Source organism: Anthonomus grandis, chromosome 4 (genome assembly GCF_022605725.1).
Source record: "Anthonomus grandis grandis chromosome 4, icAntGran1.3, whole genome shotgun sequence".
NCBI lineage: Eukaryota > Metazoa > Arthropoda > Insecta > Coleoptera > Curculionidae > Anthonomus > Anthonomus grandis.
This window is the reverse complement of record NC_065549.1, coordinates 41,746,543-41,767,099: the sequence shown is the minus strand read 5'-3', so window position 1 is coordinate 41,767,099 and position 20,557 is coordinate 41,746,543. Positions and strand designations below refer to the sequence as shown.

Sequence of the window (20,557 nt, the reverse complement as noted above, 5' to 3'; positions counted from 1 at the left end):
AATGACCACGATCTACCATTATGCAAGTCTATACGTCGCCGCATTTATCGACGAATCTGATAAAAAAATCCGGGAGAATTTTGAATTACGGCACATGAGTTAAGATCCAGTACCGGACACTGATACAGATAAAAAAAAATTAGTGAGCCTCAGTAAATGCTTTTTAATGCATAGAAAATGCATTACTAAAATATCAACAGGCGTTTCACAGGTATTGTAAAAAAACATATATTTTTCTCCAATCTTTTTCACCCAGTATCTCAAAAGTTAGTACTTTTAGGACATACGTTCATATAAAGTTTTTTCTTAAAATTTACCCAAGAATCAGCTCCTGAATTTTTTCGCATCTATTTATTTACATCCTGTATAGCCTCAAGTATCCACCCAAGGCAAGTGAGGAAAAATTGCTTTTGTTTTACACAGAGGTTGAAAAATATATTTTTAATAAAATGAATGACCGTAGGAGCATATTACAATGAAAGGTCGGCATATAGACTTTTTTGTACAACTTACGGCGTTGTACAACTTACGGCGTCAGCTAGTATTCCAATATGAAAACACGTTTTTATGGCTGTATAAGGTTTTTTTTGCTTGTGAGGATAACAAGGTGTAACCGACTCCGACTGAGTGCTATCAACTGTTGGAAGAGTCCTATGGTGAGAATTTTCTTTTCTGTGCCTATATGTTTGTGAAGGTTTTGTGAAGGCCGAGAGAGCACCAAAGATGACCAACGTCCAGGTCGCTCTGTTTCTGGTTCAGCTCCGTAAATAGTGACCTTTTCTCTTTCATACAGAAGAGATCTGTTCCCTGGAGACTGGAAACTTGTGCGGATTCAACCGATACCGAAAAAATTAAAAAATAGGGTGCCCATCAATTACCGCCTGATTAGTTAAGTCCAGGCAATTGCCAAGGTAATGGAGAAACTTGTCTGTCAACAATTTTTGAAATATCTGGAGTCTACTAACATCATTAGCGACCGTCAGTATAGTTTTCGAAAACTCAGGTATACTGGCAATCTGTTGGTCTATGTCACGCATGTTTGAACCAGACTATCGATAAATATGGTGAATACCGTACAACACTTCTGAATATTTCAAAGGCATTCGATAGGATCTGGCATGTGAACCTCTTAAAGCAACTCTTGTTGCTAGACTTGGAAGCTTCCTCGAGAACCGTTGATGGGCACACCTCGCAGAGGTATCCCTCAGGAATGCACCTTGTTCCCTAGACTCTTCCTGTTATATATCAAGGACCTTCTTGACTTAGAATCCAATTTGCAGCTTTGCCTATGCCAGTATAATGGCGTCTTCCTTTAAATCACCCAACCAGATGACTTCAGCCCATACCCAGTGGCCATCGTCAGTGGTGTTGCTAGGTAACAACTATTAATGCCGACCTTAACATCAATTTGGAGTGGGGTGAGTGCAATCTAATCGAGTTTAACGCAGCTAAGACTCAGGCTACTGTATCTATAAAGAAGGCTACCTTTGCCACCCCAAACCTTATTGTGTCTGTGCCTTTTTGCCGCTGTCGTTGTCAGTTTGCTTGTTAGGTGTAGAGGTTGGAAGCAATATGTTTTGGCATGATCATATAGCAGAAATATATAAAGTAGCTTCTCGAAAATTTGGAGCTCTCTTTAAAAGGAAAATATACCCTTTACAAGGCTCGTCCATCTATAGAGTATTGTCTCACATATAAGAGCTCTGCAACCAAACAACATACGTCTTGTAGAAGACGTCAGTTAAGTTAGCCCCCCCCCCACTAAAAATTTTTAGGTAAGGTAGTATCTATAATTTTGCTCCGATTTTGCTCCATTTTGCTCCACAAATTTTAAATTTTGCTCTATCACGGTTTAGAAACTAAATGCATTTTAAGATGGAGGGGGCTAAGTTAACGATAGCTCTCCCACCACTTATTTTGATTAATTTGGTAGTGGGTTTGAATTCTCTTAATTTTGCTCCATTTTGCTCCGCTAATAAAAAATTTTGCTCCATAACGGTTCAGAAGATATAAAATTTTCAAAAAATATACTTAGCCCCCCCCCCCACCACTTTTCTTTCAATTTGTTAGTGGATTTTGCTTCTACTGATTTTGCTCCATTTCGCTCCGCTAATAAAAAATTTTATCGGAAAATCGATCTGATATATTGCTTTTCAAAAACGAAAAAAGTGTCGATTAGATCTAATCGAAATTTTTGAAAAGCGATATATCAGATCGATTTTCCGTTAAAATTTTTTATTAGCGGAGCAAAATGGAGCAAAATCAGTAGAACCAAAATCCGCTAACAAATTAGAAAAAAAGTGGTTGGGGGGGGCTAAGTATATTTTTTAAATATTTTATATCTTCTGAACGGTTATGGAGCAAAATTTTTTATTAGCGGAGCAAAATTAAGAGAATTCAAATCTACTATCAAATTAATCAAAATAAGTGGTGGGGGGGCTATCGTTAACTTAGCCCCCCCATCTTAAAATGCATTTAGTTTCTAAACCGTGATGGAGCAAAATTTAAAATTTGTGGAGCAAAATCGGAGCAAAATTATAGATACTACCTTACCTAAAAATTTTTAGTGGGGGGGGCTAACTTAACTGATGTTTGTAGAAGATCTACAGATAACAAGAAGCCTGAAAGTTTTGCACATAATAGAAGGTGGGGGACCTGACTCTGTTTTATCAATACCATCACGATAAATCCGAACTGACCCATATCATACCACATAGAGTTATACTTCAATAGGCAGATGCGACTCATAAATGTCGAGTGCATCTAAAGACACCTAGAACATCGCTATATCGGGACTCCTTTTTATTGAGAAGTGCAAGTCTGTGGAATCAACTCCCCAAGCACGTTTTTCCAAAACATTGCAACTCGCAGAACTATAAGAAAAATGTCCACAGATACCTTCATAGCACTAGCGCTCGTGATACTCGAATACTATAAAGTTTGCCCTTTCAGGTCAGTAAGTTTTTGAAAAAAATCAAAATCAAATTGTATTCGGAAAATTGCCGATACTAAAAACACCAATAAAGACTTGCCGGAGCAAGAAACAGCTGGATTTGTGGAAAATGTCGGAGATCTTGCGCCAGGATAATCACCTATCAATAACTCGTTGTCTGTGAAACGTATTTTATCTTAGCCGCCGTACTCGCCTGATTTAGCACCCTGTGGTGATTTCTTTCTATTTCTGAAGATTTAGGCTGATGTAAAAGGAACTCGGTTTGCGTGTATCGAAGACGTGAAGCGAAAATCGGCGCATTGATTTGACCAGAGGAAGAAAATAAAATAAAATTCTTCAAGCAATACAGTCATCTCGTAAAGCTCTCAATTAAAAAGGACAGATCCTCTAAAATCTTTTCCCGATCCAACAATAGTTAAACATGATCGAAGATCTCGCACTCGTAGAACACTATCTTAATATTGGACATAAAATACTCTTCGATATCATCAAACTTTTAGCCTAATCATTCTTCTACCAGTGGAAAATATGAGAATCATCCATCGCAATAGTTCAAAATCCGAATAACATAAACGTAGACACTGAACTCTACCTATCACCTATATGAGAACAGTTCATACGCCTCGAAGACTCGCCGCTCACCAAACGATCCTATATAAAAACACCCCTCGCTTCGATCTTCTTTCCCCGGTCTTTTGTGTGTAAAAGATTTCCAACCTAATTTATTATACTCGTAATTTAATGTTAAAGTTGGGTTTTGCGTTACCTTTATGTATATCAACCTTAAATAGTTGTATTAAGCAATTAGGCTTATTCCAATGAGTGCGTATACACTAGATATTTTTGCTGACGAGGTATTTAGGACAAGTGTACGGAACAATATGTAATAATAGGAATATAAAGTGTAAGTAAGTGACACTTCAACTTTTCCTTATCCACCTATGCTAAGTACCTTGGCGTCATCTTCGATCGCAAACTCTTATGGGCTCGTTAAGCTGAAAAAGCCTTAGGGCAGTGTTCTAACTTCTACGCCTACTTCCATCCACGCAGTAAGCTCTCCATCAAAACAAAACTGCATTTAGTGAAGAAATAGTCCATACTTGCAGTGGAGTCGTAGGTTAATGTAAAATAAAGACTCACAAAGAGACAACAAGGGATCAAAGACTTGGTAATCCTAATTTACAATAAGTGGAGTCATCTGAGAAGGAAAATGTTTAGAGCAAAGACACTCCAACGGGAAAATCTTAAAGATCTGGACTGGGACAACGTGCAAGCCTTTTTAAAAGGTCCACCATGTTAACACTAACAACCACAGTTTTAATCCAGCTACTGACTTAAAGCTTTTACATTTCTGCCGGAAAAGCAATAAACTTGATGTATTGGAAATACTCGAAATAAATAAAGCTACACAAAACAACCACCATTACTGTGTTAATGATCAAGTACATCATTCTTGTACTCTCTTTTTCAACTCACTGTGTCTTAACTCTTCATAGTCTCTTAATACATCGGTCTTATCCTTTACAATTTCTTTTATATAGTACATATCCGTTGCTTTCTTTCTTCACAATGTACGAATCATTATGTTAACCGCGCCATCTAATATACCATGGTACTTTTAGAACTTCTCCCATAGATGTCACCTACGTTTGAGTTTAGAATATATATTTTTTAGCATACTGTTCGGTGCTTGTCGACAACAGAATGTAAATAAACAAAATAAAAAAAAAAAACAATAATAATACATAGAGGATTTTTTTGATATGGAATCAAACCCTGGAGCGTATATCTAATACCAATTTTAAACCTTTGTAAGTGTACCTTATATTAATTTTTTAAGTTATTTCTGTGTCTGTTTGTCTTTTGTTCGACACTATTTCCTTTCAGTACCTCCTGATTATGGACACCACTGTGTCCGAAACATGCAGAAAATTTTAAATAACTAAATGTTTCATAAATAAGTGGATGGAGACTGCAGGATTTTTATTTTACCTTAAAACTGCATTTGTTGGATACATGTTTTTCACCAATACGCATATACGAGTCTCTAATCCTGACATACATCCTAACAACTTCAAACAGCAGTTTAAAACAAATCACTCAGACAATGGGACGAGGGACCTGAAAGCTACTTCTCTAGAATAATTCCTCTAAATAAGAAGGGACATGTTTCTCGCAATAGCCAGGAAGATCCTACTCAACAGGGACTACCACACCACCCGCGTTTCCCCCAATGCCTCGCATCTGATGTTTCAGGTAACATCTCCCGCTCTAATTAGGATCCATGGATAAACAACCTTAGAACCTCACAATCCTGCACATCACTGATATTTCAACCTTACCGCTCAACAAATACCTGTCTTATATTTTAGTTTCTATATACATAGTTAAAGTCCAGTGCAACGATATATTACAATGGTCACCCATCAAAACACCAGCATTCCACCTGCCAAACAATGTCATCCACCTTCTATTTACATTATTTGACAAGTAAAATGCTGGTGTTTTGACGGGTGACCATTCCATTCCATGACCATTCCAGTATATCGTTGCACTGAACTTTACTTACAAGTTACGTGACTAATCTTCCAAATAAATGCTAGTTAGGAGTAGCATGTTAATACGGGATAATTTTATAAATCTAAATAACTTACTCGTGAAGGCGTACATTTCAACATAGCCCTCCTAGAGGGCGACACTGGAGCGGAGCATCTTCTAGAAGGTATCGGGGGTGAAAGAGGATAAATACTGCTATACCTTGATGGAGTTCTACTGCTTTCACTTGGAGTTGCTGTGGTAGCAGTCCAAGTAAATTTTTGAGACTAAAAATTAAATTACTGTGTTACTCAAGCAACATTTAATTAAGACGATATCCTTACTAAACATCCTGGTGAGTATAAATCAGTAGCCTTTAAGAATTGTCCATATTGTGTTACTGTGGGTGGCCTCAATGCATTAGGGCATAAATGATCTGCAGACCTAGAAAGCTCTGGCACCATACTTGTGAAGCCTATATCTGATAAGAGAACTCGTCGAGCTTCTAAGGTTTTATCTGATAACTTGAGTCTGGGGCCAGGTAACGGGTGTTTTGTAGGAAGAATCGTAAAATTATCACCTATTTTAGCCTAAAAAGATACAAATTAACAACCGAACTAAGAACAATTCGAAAAGCAAACCTGATTTCCTAAGCTACTTTCTGATCTCCAAGATGAACCTGGTAGAGCCGATATTTCTGTTTGAGCTCCTGATTCTCTTCTAGGAGCATTAGAATGCGTAAGTATGGGCCTGCATTTTCTTTGACTAAAGCCTTTTGATATGGCATCTCTACAAGTTTAGAGTATTTTACCAACCACTTGCATTATTCATATGTACTAAATACTAACCTATGTGATAAAGGTCTGTACTGAAGAGGATTCGGGCAAGTGTTCCGTCTGGTTCCAGCATACTCTACTTCGTGAATGCCACATTTGCTTATATCAGTTTCAACAATTCGCACTCTCTCTTCAAATCGATCAAAGCTCTCGTCCTTTTCCAAGCTTTTATTTTCAAAACTGGAATCCTGATACGAGTAGTAACTTTTTAAGCTTTTTTCGTGGTTTATAGAATTATCCGAACGCGAATTAAAAATTGAATTATCCCTTTTCATTTCAAAAGAAGATTGTCTATTTATCGCTGCATCTGGAGTGATATCATCATGGAATACGTCATCATCCAGCTCCCTATCAGATATACCATCTAAATCACTTAAAGGCAGGTTTAGAAGATTAGAGTTAGACTCCCTTAGGTCTATAGGCACCAACTCTTCCCTAAACTCTTGATCTTTAGTGTCATCAGTAGTGAATATAAGCTCGATATCATCCACTTCTTGATCCAAATCGTTATGAGGGCTCAGAACCTGTTCCTCAAATCTATTCTGACCCTCCTCCTCAGAATTTTCCTGGGACACACTCATTGCTTTATCATTAGCTTCTTCAAAAATAAATTCCCTATTTACTGATAAATCAGATAAGCTGAAGGTCTTTGAGTATTTTAAATTCTTATTTAAGGGACTTTTTACTACGGTAAGGCTTTCTAGAGACTTAGATGTGGACTTGCAATGTTGTGTAGCTTTGACTGTAATTCTAGTCTCTAACTGGTAGTGGCTCTTCTTTGGAATACTGGGTGTTGGGTTTTCAGTTGGCTTTGGCGTAGTCTTTTTGGCAGCTAATGAAGGTTCAGTTTCGAGTTTTGCTTCTTCAAAGTTCTCAGACTTTTGTTTTTTGGTGGTTGAAGATTCTCCAGTGGTGTCAATAAGGTTTGATATTGGTTCTGCCTCTTTTGTTTCTTTGTCTATTGTTTTTATGTTATCTTCTAGTGCAAGTGCGCAAGTGGCATCATCTGCAAAAAAATATATAGTTCTTTATCAAAAATACACTTTTTTGTAATTTTAGTTATCTAGAAATTTGTTTAACTAAATTTAAAGGTACAGGGTGGGGCATAGGAACCAAGTGTTTTTAGGTGTAGGAAAAGGGAGGAGCGTATACCATGTTACAATCCGTTTCTTGACTCAGTCGCAAGTCGCAACCATGGAGCCGTGGACGTTAGAACAACGCGTATTCGCTTATGAGTGATGAAGCCCATTTCCACCTTAATAGCGCCGCCAACAGATCAAATTGTCGCTACTGGGCTGGTGAAAATCCGCGTGAAATACATGAAAAACCACTCCACAGTCCTAAGGTAACAGTTTAGTGCGCGGTTACAAAATTTGGCATCATTGGACCATATTTTTTTGAACAAAATGGGGTTACCGTTACTGTAACATCCGATCCTTACATTCGTATGGTTAACAACTTTTTCATTCCTGACTTACAAAGAAGAGGTTTGGATATCCAAGATTTGTGGTTTTAGAAAGATGGGGCCACAGCACTCACCGCCAGAGCATCTATGGCTGTTCTTGGTCACCTGTTTCCTAACCATCTCATTTCCCGGTTTGGCGACATTTCATGGCCTCCCCGGTACCCTGACTTATCCATGTGCAATTTCGACAAGCCACGACGTTAGATGAATTAAAGGAAGCGATTCGTCGCGAAGTCAGCCTAATCAATAGAGATCTATTAGAAAGAGTGGAGGCAAATTTTCTAGAACGACTTCAACAGTGCGTCAATGAAAACGGTCATCACATTCCAGATATTATTTTCCGTTCATGAATATCTTAAAATGCTTTTTTATTACAGACAGTGTGCTACCAATAATTTTTTTTAGAGTTAAAACTTACTGTTCTATTATTATTTTAAAAACAGTTGGTTACTATGCCCCACCCTGTAAAATTAAGTTGCATTTTGCTCGCGTTTGATTAAAATTTTAACTAAATTCACAGTGTAACAAGTAGTGTTCGCTTAGAAAAATTTCAGGACAGTCGGTGAGTTTAGTCCATATAAGGTTTGAGGGACTGACAGAGTCATGTCCATGATCATGCAGATAGACCTCAAAACTACACTCCTTAAATTAAAGAGATTTCTTGAGGCCATCATTGCAATGGAGTGGGTTCTAGTATGGAGGCGCAGTTGGTATTTTTATCCCAAAACCGGGCAAGAAAGACTAATGCCAACCAAAGTCCTGTAGGTTGCCCTACAGCCTGACTTATTTAGACAGCCTGGCTTATACAACAGAGGAGATTCTAACAGAATCGCCACTATATAGAAATCAGCATGCATACAAGATTTGTATCTATTCTGATAGTCTTCAAGGCGATCGAAAAATCCAAGATCAGCTCAGCGCTAGTCCAGGAATACAGAGACTCATTAGGAATTCTGGCAGTACACAAGGAAGTGAGACGAAGGTGGTCCCCAGGACACCAGACTACTCACAAAGAGCCGACAGAGTTTCAAAGACTTAGTGGTAATCCTAATTTACAATAAGTGGAGTCATCTGAGGAGGAACATTTTTGGAGCAAAGGCATTCCAACGGGAAGATCTTAAAGATCTGGACTGGGACAACGTGCAAGCCTTTATTAAGAGGACAAACTTACTTAGTAAAGACTGCGCATTGGGAGTGAAGGCATACGGGCGATGATTCCAGGGTTTATCAAAAGAGACTTTTACATCTACTTGGCGAGCCCTAGCTCCTCCATCCTTGCTACAACTAAGAGATTAATGGAGATGGAAGATTCGAACAATCTTAATCGGGATATTAGAACCAACGATCCATTTATCACTAATAAGGAGGTAAGTATATTATAGCGACTTTAATAACTCAACGCGGGTTATATCCTCAGGTTTATTATTTTCTTTAGCTATAGCAGTAGGAGAAATCATAAAAACTCTGCTCGCACCTTTATTATAATGACAGCAAATCTTGATCCTACCCTTGACTAATGTTTATACTTGTCATCTGGCATACACTTTCTAATCCTAACTCTGCTTCTCTATCTTAAATGAACAAAAAAATAATTAACCAGCAATAGCAATGCTTAATCCTGGACTTAACTGGAATCTTCACTTGCTTTTTCATTAGCACACCTTTTGCAAGTTGTTTTTGATGACGAATTTTTTCTCTTAGATCCAGTAGTGTTATCAGTGATCTTCCAGGTTGATCGGTAGAGGTAGAAGTGCTGACACAAGTGTTTCGCTTTTCTCGGTGCTTGATCCAGATGATATAAGTTTATAAGGCAGGTTGTGAGTACAGTTGGTTCTCGAGTGTCTTCAGCTTTAGCAGCCGTGGTTTGTGATTTTCGCAATTTCAGATTCTCTTTTACTAAGTTTATCTACATTATCATTTTTTGCTACGTCGCCGTGTCTCGGTACCCATAAAAGTTTTATATTATTACGGTTTCTCAGCTACTTTAGCTAAAGTAGGCAGTTCCTTACCAGCTTCGATGTAACCGAATTCGCTAGTGCCTTCAGGGCTGCCTGGTTGTCAGATATTAGGATCTACTTATTATTATAGCCTCTTCTTATATTTTTTGCTGCACATTCTATAGCGTTTTTGTAATATTGGTCTTTGATTCATCTGTATACCAGATTAGATCCCTACAGTCGATATTCTCCCACCCGTCTCTGCTTAGATACGCCACTCGAAGGTTAAATCTGGGACCATGTTATCCGTTATTTCTAATGTTTCAAAAATTACCTGGATCCTTTTATGCCTGTGAAACCTAGTTGAGAGTTTTTATATCCCATCTGCTGCAGTCAAAGTGTGACTTTAAATTATTCAGGTTTGTATTTTTGCTAGTTTCTGCCTTGCTATAACTTGTAGTATTTGGCTACCACCAGGTAAAGAATATCGGTGTGCATCCAGTTTACATCTTGGCCCCACATCAGCCAAGCATTCGTTTCGTTATCGCATATCATTGATTCTAACTAAACATAGAGTCCACAGATAGTCGATAGATTTAAGAGATCCCTTCTTCTTTGCCAATTTTCTTACAGCATTTAAACTTTTGTAATCGAAAATTAATTTTGTAAAGAAAAGTAATTGTAATCAGTCTCTTATTGCTGCATTAAATTTGACTTGGGCTATTATAAACTAGTCGCATATCGGCATATCTCTGAGTGCTGTATAATTTATTTGGTTCTAAGAGCAGCCCGTTCATCACCATTTGCTTATTGCTTGCTATATCTGTTGGCTTACATCAAAGGTAAACTCATAACTGTTATCATCTCATATAGGTCCTTGATAAAAATTTCTTGGCAAGCTCACTGGAGCTGTAGATGAAGGTGAGTAAAGAAATACGTGATTTTGAGGATTTAAATGTGAGTGATTATGTTGCGACACCTCTTAAAGTAATCGGAAATATTTTTGTTATTCTGGCGTAAGCTGGTAGTTTATGGTTTATACGCTACTTAGCTATAATCAAATCATTTTCTTGTTTGTTTTTTAAGAGGACTAAAGGCTAAGTTCACCAGAGAAAGTATACAAGTTGCTCCGGAAAAAAGAAACCTGGACAGTTTTTATAAATACTGACCTAACCAGTTAGCAACGCCAAAATCTTAACAAATTCAAAACTGAGATAAAGAACAGGCTGAGACGAGGTGAGAAGGATCTCGTAACTAAGTATAATAATGGAGCTCTCAGAATAGTGTCAAAAAACTGAAAGTAGCTCCTTCAGGCCTGTTATTCTACTTCCAAAATGTGAGAAGACTCCGTACCAAGCTGGATACCCTTTTTGTTAATGCCTTACTACTGCATAATTGTATTCAATGAGACTTGGCTTACACCTAATGTTTTTAATAGTAAACTGCGCGACTACAACATTTACAAGAGGTTTCTTAGAACCAGTATACACTCTAGCGGGGTACTCATTGCAGTACATATGAGCCTCAAAAGTAAGTAACTAACCTCAGATCTTTATTTGAGTGTTATGCAACGTTCAATGATACTCTGAACAAACTCTGCGAAGAACTACCTCATTGTGAAATTTTCTTACTGGACTGCCTTACTGCACTTAGACAAAGATTAAAATTTATTCAATGGCCTCACCAATGCCCGCGGCTCCCTCAAATGAGGTTGAAACTTTAGCGATTCTGAAGGATATGTGTTCCTTTTATAACCTGGATCAAGTCAGTAACATTGTTAATGATGCTGACTCTCAGCTAGATCTAGTGTCCAATACTAATAAAGAACTTGAGATATGCTAAGCTGAAGAAGAGATTATGTTGCCCTTGGATAAGTACCATCTATTCCTAACATTAACCTTAGCTCATTTTTTTATACAAATTGTCTGTAACGTAACATAACTCGTCAGTAACGGTTATTATAGAGACTTTCAATTGATTATAATGCCGTTTCCTTTTTTATGTGATGAAAATATTGTTTCATTGTATTCATCGAAGAAGTTTTCCTATTTCGTTTTCCAATCGACTTAAATTTTTAATTATAGAAAAGAAAATAATACATAAGCGATATGTCAACTTAAATTTATATGCCTACACATTAATTTCCTTTTGCCGTTTAAGAGCGGGTGCAAGTCACTGAAGAAGCAATGTTATCAAGGGTATATTGAAATCACTGAGTAATTTATTTGCCAATTACTTCTCTGAATTATATAGTCAGAAAGTCCAGTTTCCCATGAACGAGTTTTCAACAATTTACATTTAACGCAATAATCAATTTCAATTTCTTATATCTATATTAAGTTGTCACTATTGAATATAAGCAAAGAGCCGGGCCCAGATGGTCTTTCACCCAGTGTCTTGATGCAGTTCAGCTCTCTTCTATTAGCGCGGCCTCGGTTCTTCTATTTAATTCATCTATTCTTCCAATCAAAAGTTTTTCCTTCGTGTAGGGAAACTTGTTATGTAACACCAATTCATAATATTCGTGACAATTCTCAAATAGCTAATTATAGACCTATCAACATACTAAGTACAATTCCTAAGATGTATAAAAGTTTTATCTGTGATGTTATGATTCTCTCTCTTCAGGCACAACTGAACAGTTTAGATTTATTGCTGGTCATTCTACTAAGTTAAATCTTCCAACGCTTGCTAATTTTCTGGCCAGTCTAACGGGAGGTTTTCAGTTCCGTGTCTTATATACAGACTTCTCTAAGGCGTTCGACAAGGTCAATCACCAAATGTTACTATATAAAATAAAGAGAATTAGTCCTGATGGATTCTTGCTGTAGTGAATTGAATCGTACTTGATTGGTAGATCTAGGTTGTTCGAATCCAAGCTTATTAATCTAGAGAGATTCCTGTTACACTTAGAACCTTTGTTATTCAATATTTATTATTATTCAATGTCTTAACAATGTTCTTTGCTTCTTTTTGCTGATGACTTGAAGATGTACCCGAAAGTAAAATCGCTTGATAGTGTTCGGCTGCAAGATGATTTGAACAGGCTAACTGCTTGGTGCAATAATTCTGTACACTTCTTTGTCTAAAAAATGTCACGCAATATCCTTCAATAGGAGTTAGTATATTATTGATCATTCTTACTATATAAAAAGCGATATCCTTGAATTTGTTTCACACATAAGAGACCTGGCTATCAAACTTATAATAGCCGTTTAAGTTTTATACTCCATATACTGAAATCACTTTAAGGACACTGAAAATATTGGGCGATATTAAGAGATGTAGAGATTTTTTTAAAGCACTGACTGCATTCGGTTGCTTTATTGTCCCCTTGTGCGTCCTTACTTGAAATATGGAGCGAGTTCAACACAAATTGCTTGGATATACAGGTATAAATCTTCCTGGTCCCATATATGGACTTAGAATACCCTGAGAGGCATGTCAGTTTTTTATGATATTCTTCATTCCTGTAACTCTTGCCAGTGGCGAAGCGTACGAGTAGTCAAGGTAGACACTGTCTACCCAAAATTATCCAGTTATTTCTCATTAATTTATTACGTAATTATTTCATGTAATTGTTGAATTCAAATTTAAAAAAAAAATAACACAGAATGTAGTCGCTCTTCTTACTATTATTATATAGTATCTAAACGGCTATAATATCTATAATATCTAAGGCGCGCCCCGCCCCGCCTGACGCACCAATTAAAATAAAAATGCAGGGCTGACACCCAATTAATGTATACGAGCCCCAGGAAGACACATTGATATTTGTCTTCCGAAATTTGGAGCATCTAATCGAACCATATACGCATCAAGCAGGTGACAGAGGTCCAGCCGCATCAGTATTCAGCCTATTACGTATGCAAAATTTACTCGCGGGAAAGACATTTGAGCTTTTGTCTATCGAAGTCGACCAGCTATTTTATTATGCTCTTGAGGGTTATTGTTTATGGACACGCTTGATCTGGTCGGCCGCAATACATCTTCAGTTTTGTTATATATTAGTTTTATAATATTTTGTTATTAATTAGTATTTTTATTTTTGGGTGTATAGAAAAAAAAGATTTTTTTAGTGGATATTTTAGTGGGTATTTATGAACGACTGTTTGATATTGGCAATTGTATTTTAGTTGTGTTTTTATTTGTCTTGAATTAATTTTAAAATAATGGATATTATGGATTTATAAGTTATGGTTATACCTATGTTGTGTTTTTCTTGTAAGTAGTATTTATTTTTATCTATCTATCTTTTTATGCTAGTAGTAATTATTTTTTTCTTTTTTATATCACTACATATTTTTCTCTCTGAGTTAATATTTCATGCGCTTTCATTCTCTATTTCATTAAAGTAAATAACATTGAATACACATTTTTTTCTAATTAACAATTTTTATTGTTTGTCTACCCGAAAGAAAAGTTCACGCTTCGCCACTGACTCTTGCCCGCAAGTATTGCCGAATATTGTCATTAAGACAGATCCGTCAAGCTATTCCTTTTCATAGAACCAACTAGAGTTTTAACTCGTTCCTGGCAAGTAAACTAAGACTTCTTTGATGCACCTGCCAGATTCAGGAAAAATTTTAAAGCATTTGTATCTTGAATTACTTTCTTTTCCTTGGTCTTGTGTTCTAAATAACACCTAACTTTTTATGTGCTTGCTACGTTGTTGAAGTTTGGTCTGTGCGATGTTATCAAGTTAAAATGGTGACTTTAAATCTATACATATTCTATCCATATCTATTCTGTATTCTGTGATCGATACTGATGCCAAAAATGCAATCAGTAAAATGTTTGTCTGTATAACCGTTATAGAAACAAAAACTACTTGACAGATTTTAACGAAACTTGGTACAATTATTTTTTATACTCCTGAGCTGCTTATAGTATACTTTTTATCACACTATAATCAATAGGAGCAGAGCAGTAAAGAAAAATAGTTAAGAAAAGGGGAGAAGTTAGTCCATTTTTTAAGTTTCCGTCGCGTGTGCAACCTTAATGGTTAAAGCTACACAGAAAACATGTATGACGGAAATGTTCTCCTTAAAATTTTATAAAAAATATCCCTCGACAGCATATGTCTATCTTCTGTGGTTGACTCACAATAACACGTGAAACTCCCGACGGCTCAGCAATTCGAAGCTTTCTGTTTGAGATTGAGGATTATCAAATATTGAGCTTTTGCCCGCTGAATAATTAAATAAATAAACATTAATTAAAGCAGAGAAAAGATCGGACGGTTCAAATTACTCTAAACCAGATTCGAAAGGTAAGGTACCACAGCATCCCATATTTAGCACGAAATCTCATAGTAAGTAAAAGAATTATTATTAGGGATCGCATTCATATATGAAAAAGACTTTGATTGCTTTGAAACGGTGAGAAACTGCTTTAGCCTCCAGGAACAAATAGGTAATGATTATAATTAATTAAAAAAAAATAACTTAAACTGCCTCGAACAAATTACATATGACTTTAGTTACTTTGAATAAATGGTTTGTATCTCCCTGAAAGTAATCAGAAAATCACAACATTTTTTGAATAGATAAGAAATAATATTAACTGTGTTGGAAAAATGAGCTGAAAAATATATAAAAAAAAACAATAAATAATTGAAAAACAAATGTTCCTATTTTTCAAAATATACGCGGATCTCAGCTGTTTTGTGAAAATGTCTACTACCATACTACAAACAAAATTTGCTAGTAAAAGTTCATCTTATAAAACGTTTGTATAGAAAATACTTGCAATACAAAACGCCCGATTTCATTTTATTTGCACTATAATTACTTGCCTTAATGACCAAATAAATTGCTTCGTGTTCAATTAAATTCCCAGGAATTTGAACCCAGCCGAATACCCATTCCGCAATTCTAATTGTACATGGGCATTGACGAAAATTCGATCAGTGGCTAAATTAGGACATCTATTGATCTTAATCGTATTAATTATGTAATTGTGTTTTTATGGGTAATTTAGTACTTTTACAGATATTTGTCGAAGGTTTGGGATTTAACTCAAAAAAAAGTTTAATGAGTTTAAAAGAGAAAACTTCTTTTAGCAAATTAGTGAACTAAGGTTTGATAGACGTCATAACTTTTGAAGGTAACAAAAAATTACCTTTCTAAAATTTTGATACAGCAAAAAAATTGATAATAATATAGTCGAAATTATACCCATTTGTAATGACGTCATTTTTGTTTATCTTTGTTTAGCATATTCCAAACAGCGGCGACAACAAACTTTTGAAAAAAATTGGTGTCTCATGATTATTCATCTTTTATATACCGTCAAATGGGGTTAAGTGAATCAAAATAAATGGTTTTTTTCGTTTTTCTGCCAAAGTATTAAATTAAAAAATATGTAAAAAATATTATAGATTCTGGTAAACGTCTTAAAAGATTTTGTTAAAACTTGTAAGCATTTAAGCATGGGAAGTCCTCAATTTTTTTTGATAAAGTCTGATTCACTTTACCCTCCGGTTTGGGGTAAAGTGAATCATGTATTAGAAGTGCTGTAAAATTCACTTTAAACATAATATGGGTAAAATGAATCAACAAAAAATAAAAAAAGAAGATTTAAACGGAAAAAAACACTTAAAAAAAAAACAAATTCTTTATTCTAAAGGTAACAAAAGTAAGATTAAGTAACAAAGTCTTATTCTATAACACATTCTATCACAGAATATTAAGGCTTTATAAAAACAACAAACTTAGGAACTTTTCTTTAAACAAAAATGGCACTCTTGGTAAAAAAAACTTAAGTCTACATACAAAACATAGGAAAATTAACAAAAAAGAAATTACTCCAACTTTTTAAATTCGTCGTTGTCTAAGTTAAAAACAAATTTACCCCTCTTGAAAGACTTTTGACGCAGTTTTCTAATAATTTGGTCTTGGCTTATTAGGCAAAGGTCCTGTATTTCTGGATAAACAAAATACCCCTTTTCCGAGTTTCCCTTTTTTCTCATGGCATTTATAGTAAATTCTTTTTTCTTTGAACAATTCTCGATTTTGCCAACAAACAATCGATCTCGTTTCTCGGTTGGAAACTTTGCAATAATAAACTCCCCAATCCTTGGCTCCATGGATAAGTCTGTGTCGATCATGTAAGTATCATCATTCGATGTCGACGGATTTGGATCAAACTCGTCAAAGTTTTCAACAATATTTTCGAAATCACTTAGGGAAAATTCTTTATCTAACTCTCGATCTAACTCATCATCCGATATTTCCAGGGCTCTTCTTTCGTTTTTTTTCATGTTTTTTTTAGATGATTTTTTTGTGGGTGTTTTATCTATTATCGTTGATAATAAACTTTGACTTGACACACTTTTGCCAGCCTCAATAATAATTTTTTTTCCTCTCTTTGTTGATTGATTCGGGGTAGTTTTTAAATTTTTTAGGTGACTGATTATTGTGTTACTCCAGGCCTGATCATTATTCTCACCATTTTCATCGATGTGTAAATTTCGTGGAATTTTATTTAAAACTTTGTTGGGATCGAGCGGAAAAATTCCACATGCCTTAAAACCAGCAATGGAATTTTCTTTCGACTTTATGCCAACCTTTTCCACACTCTGTCTCAGCAGCCTTGGAAACTCCGTTTTAGGAATGACTCCACGGTGTTTTAGTTTCCATTGTTCCAAGGTGGATCTCCATGCAGCTTTTAAAGGCCTAAAATACGCGACATCGAGCGGTTGAAGCAAATGAGTTGAATTGGGAGGGAGTAAGACAAAATCAATTTCATTATTCTCACATTGCTGTACGACATTAGTGGTAATGTGGCAATTTAAGTTATCGCCTATTAAAACTTTACGCTCAGCAAGCTTTCGAAAATAAGGCATGACAATTGTCTTAAACCAGTCCTCAAATATATCAGAGTCAAACCATCCACTCATGCTTCTGTTATATCTTGCTCCTTCAATTCCTCCCTCTGTCCAACCATCATAGGAATGTTTTGCCTTGTATACCGTATATGGAGGCAGTAATGTTCCATCAGCGGCTATTGCAAACATCACAGTTGTGCTGGTCTTTGAGGAGTCTATTAACCTATGGGCATGCTTTGCACCTCTTTTTGTAATTACTTTAGCCGACCCGGGATCATCCACAAAATTGGTCTCGTCGTAATGGTAATATTTTGAGCAGGGACGTCTTTCAACGTGACCTGCAAGTTTTCAAAATATTTTTGAATAACCTCACGGGTTAATGCACCTCTAACGCGTTTTGTATTTTCAGCCAACTTAACGGTAAGGTCTTTATTTCTGCTCATAAAACTTTTGAACCAGTCCATCCCTGGCATATTTTCTTTAAATCTGGAATCCCTTACTCCTAGTCTATTTAGATATTGTTGCACAATTGCTCTAACATCTGTACTTTTTAATGGGAATCCCCAGTCGGCGCAAATTTTGATTGTCTCCTTTAGTCTTAGCTCTTGCTCACCACTTAGTACAGGCTGTCGACCATATTTTAAAGAATGTTTGCCATGATATCTTCTTTGAATGGTACTGAAAGGTACACCAAATCTTTCAGATGCTTGTCTCATGGACATATCACCTCGTCTAACCGCTGCCACTGCTCGACGAACATATTCTTGATCGTAGTTACATTTTCCCTGCGGCCCCTTTTTTTTTTTTATAAATTCTCGGCAGGCTAAAAAGACCAAAACTAATAAAAAAATATTTCTTATATAAAAAATTATTTAAAAAAAAAGTTCTAAAAAATTTAATCATAAATTTACAGCGACACTTAAATGATTCATTTTACCCATTAAAGTTACCATCTTAGAAAAAAAAAATGCTAAAATTCAACAAAAAAAAAATTTACCAAAAATTAAGCACAAATTTGTTTATTAATGTCTAATAAACACATTAATTACATTCAAGTAAATAAATATTAATATTGATCACTTCCGCAACCAATCGTTTCCAAAGTTTTGTAAAATACAAAAAAATCGTTTAACCGGAACATGTCGTTATGGTACTCACGTGTATTTTTTTGAGCAGCGAAACACACCCTACCACATACAAAGACATACTAACGAGGTCATCTCGATGCAATAATGTCACTATATGGGGCAGGTCTGCGACGGGATCGACTTTTTTGCGGAAATACCCGATTAATTCATTTTACCCACTATGATTCACTTAACCCCGTTTGACGGTACTAGGTTATATGAAATATCCGTCACTGTCAATCAAAAATATTGGTTTGTCAACTTTTTCTTGAAAGTTATTTCGAAAAGTGTTAGATAATGCCTAAAAAAAGATATAATAGGTATAATGAACAATCGCAGCTGATGATTTTAAATATATTGGCTTTTTTTCAACTGGAAAAGGAACAAGTCCGAAACGGAATTGCACTTCAAATTGAGAATGTGATACAGCGAACCGCAGATGCAACAAAATTGAGCACAACAACGATCGCAATGCAAATTTCAAATTCAAATTCAAATTTATTAATCATTTTGGTTATATTATAACAATTTTTTTATTTTTTTTTTAACTTAATTATATTCAATAATAATAGTTAACAGTCATTGTTTTTAACATACACCTAGATGTTGTAACATCTGTTTGTGTATGCTGAGAAATCACAAAATTTTAGTAATAATATTAAATATAACTAACCATAATCTACAACTAAACAAAAATTCTCCAATAAAATTTCCCTTCCCAAAACTATTTAAAAAAATTAAATTTATCTATATTTGAATAAATAAATTTTCTACAGACCTTACTAAGGTTTTTAATATTATTTATATTTTTTAAGCTGTTTGGTAAGATGTTATAAAATTTCGGGGACAAGTATCCTAAAAATCGTTGCCCTATAGTTTTTTTTATGTTTGGTATTTTTAGGTGTCTGTTTATATTATTTCGGGTTGTGTAGGAATGACTAACATAATTCTTGATTTTTTCTGATTTATGTGTATAAATGCATGTTGACAATATGTAAATTGAGCGTATATTAAAAATTTCTTCAGAATATAATTGTTGTGTAGGAAATCTTTTTTGTTTTTTGTATATAACTTTTAAAATAAAGTTTTGTACTACATTAAGTTGTTTTAAACAATTCTTGTATAGACCTCCCCAGACAATCACCCCATACCTTAACAAGGACTCAACCAAGGATTTATAAATTAAAATTAGTAGTTTTTCATTTAAGATATTTCTCAAAATATGAAATCGATAAATAAGTTTACGGATGTTTTGTGTTAATTTTAGAATGTGTTGTCCCATTTTAAATGTTTATCCACAATGATACCCAGATATTTAGTAAATGAAACTTCCTTGATATCAATTAATTCAAGTTTAATTTGTTGAAATCTGGGGCGATTAGCAGCTGTTATAGAAAATGCAATATAGTTTGTTTTTTGACTATTGAGACTTAATTTAAAAGAATCCAGCCAGTTCTTGACTGTTGCTAGACCAAGTTCTGCAGTTTTTTTTGTGTCTCCCCAAGAAATTCCGTGAAACACCGCAACCGTGTCATCTGCATATGATATCAGTGACCCGTCATGAATTTTAAGATTGGTAAGAGCGTTAATATAAGTTATAAAGAGTATAGGTCCAATAACTGTTCCTTGTGGAATTCCAATTTTTATATAAGATGGTTCACTAATCTCATTATTTATTTTTAAAGACTGTTTTCTGTCCCCCAAGTAACTTTCAAAGACCCTTGACACTGGACCTCTAATACCATAAGATCTTAAAGTATCTAGCAAAAGCTCATGCGGTACAGTGTCAAAGGCCCTTGCTAGGTCCAGAAACACTGCCAAACACTTTCTATCACCATCAAAAGCCTGATTCACTCGCTTTGTTAATTCGCAG

The 20,557-nt window shown here is 35.3% G+C and overlaps 1 protein-coding gene across 2 annotated transcripts in view; it reads right to left on the bottom strand.

The window, feature by feature from the left end:
• The window catches only part of LOC126734766 (uncharacterized), a 42,672-nt gene that overhangs the window by 11,913 nt on the left and 10,202 nt on the right, over positions 1 to 20,557 (bottom strand). Inside the window, exons 1-5 of one of the 2 annotated variants that reach the window (XM_050438489.1) lie at positions 15,906 to 15,996; positions 6,337 to 7,330; positions 6,130 to 6,277; positions 5,833 to 6,078; positions 5,608 to 5,775 (exon numbers count right to left, since the gene is read on the bottom strand). In XM_050438489.1, the coding sequence (XP_050294446.1) occupies positions 5,608 to 5,775; positions 5,833 to 6,078; positions 6,130 to 6,277; positions 6,337 to 7,330; positions 15,906 to 15,924 (1,575 nt within the window). In that variant the 5' untranslated portion in view covers positions 15,925 to 15,996. Of the gene's footprint in view, positions 1 to 5,607; positions 5,776 to 5,832; positions 6,079 to 6,129; positions 6,278 to 6,336; positions 7,331 to 15,905; positions 15,997 to 20,557 lie in introns of those variants that run through there. The other variant, XM_050438488.1, reaches the window with a different exon arrangement.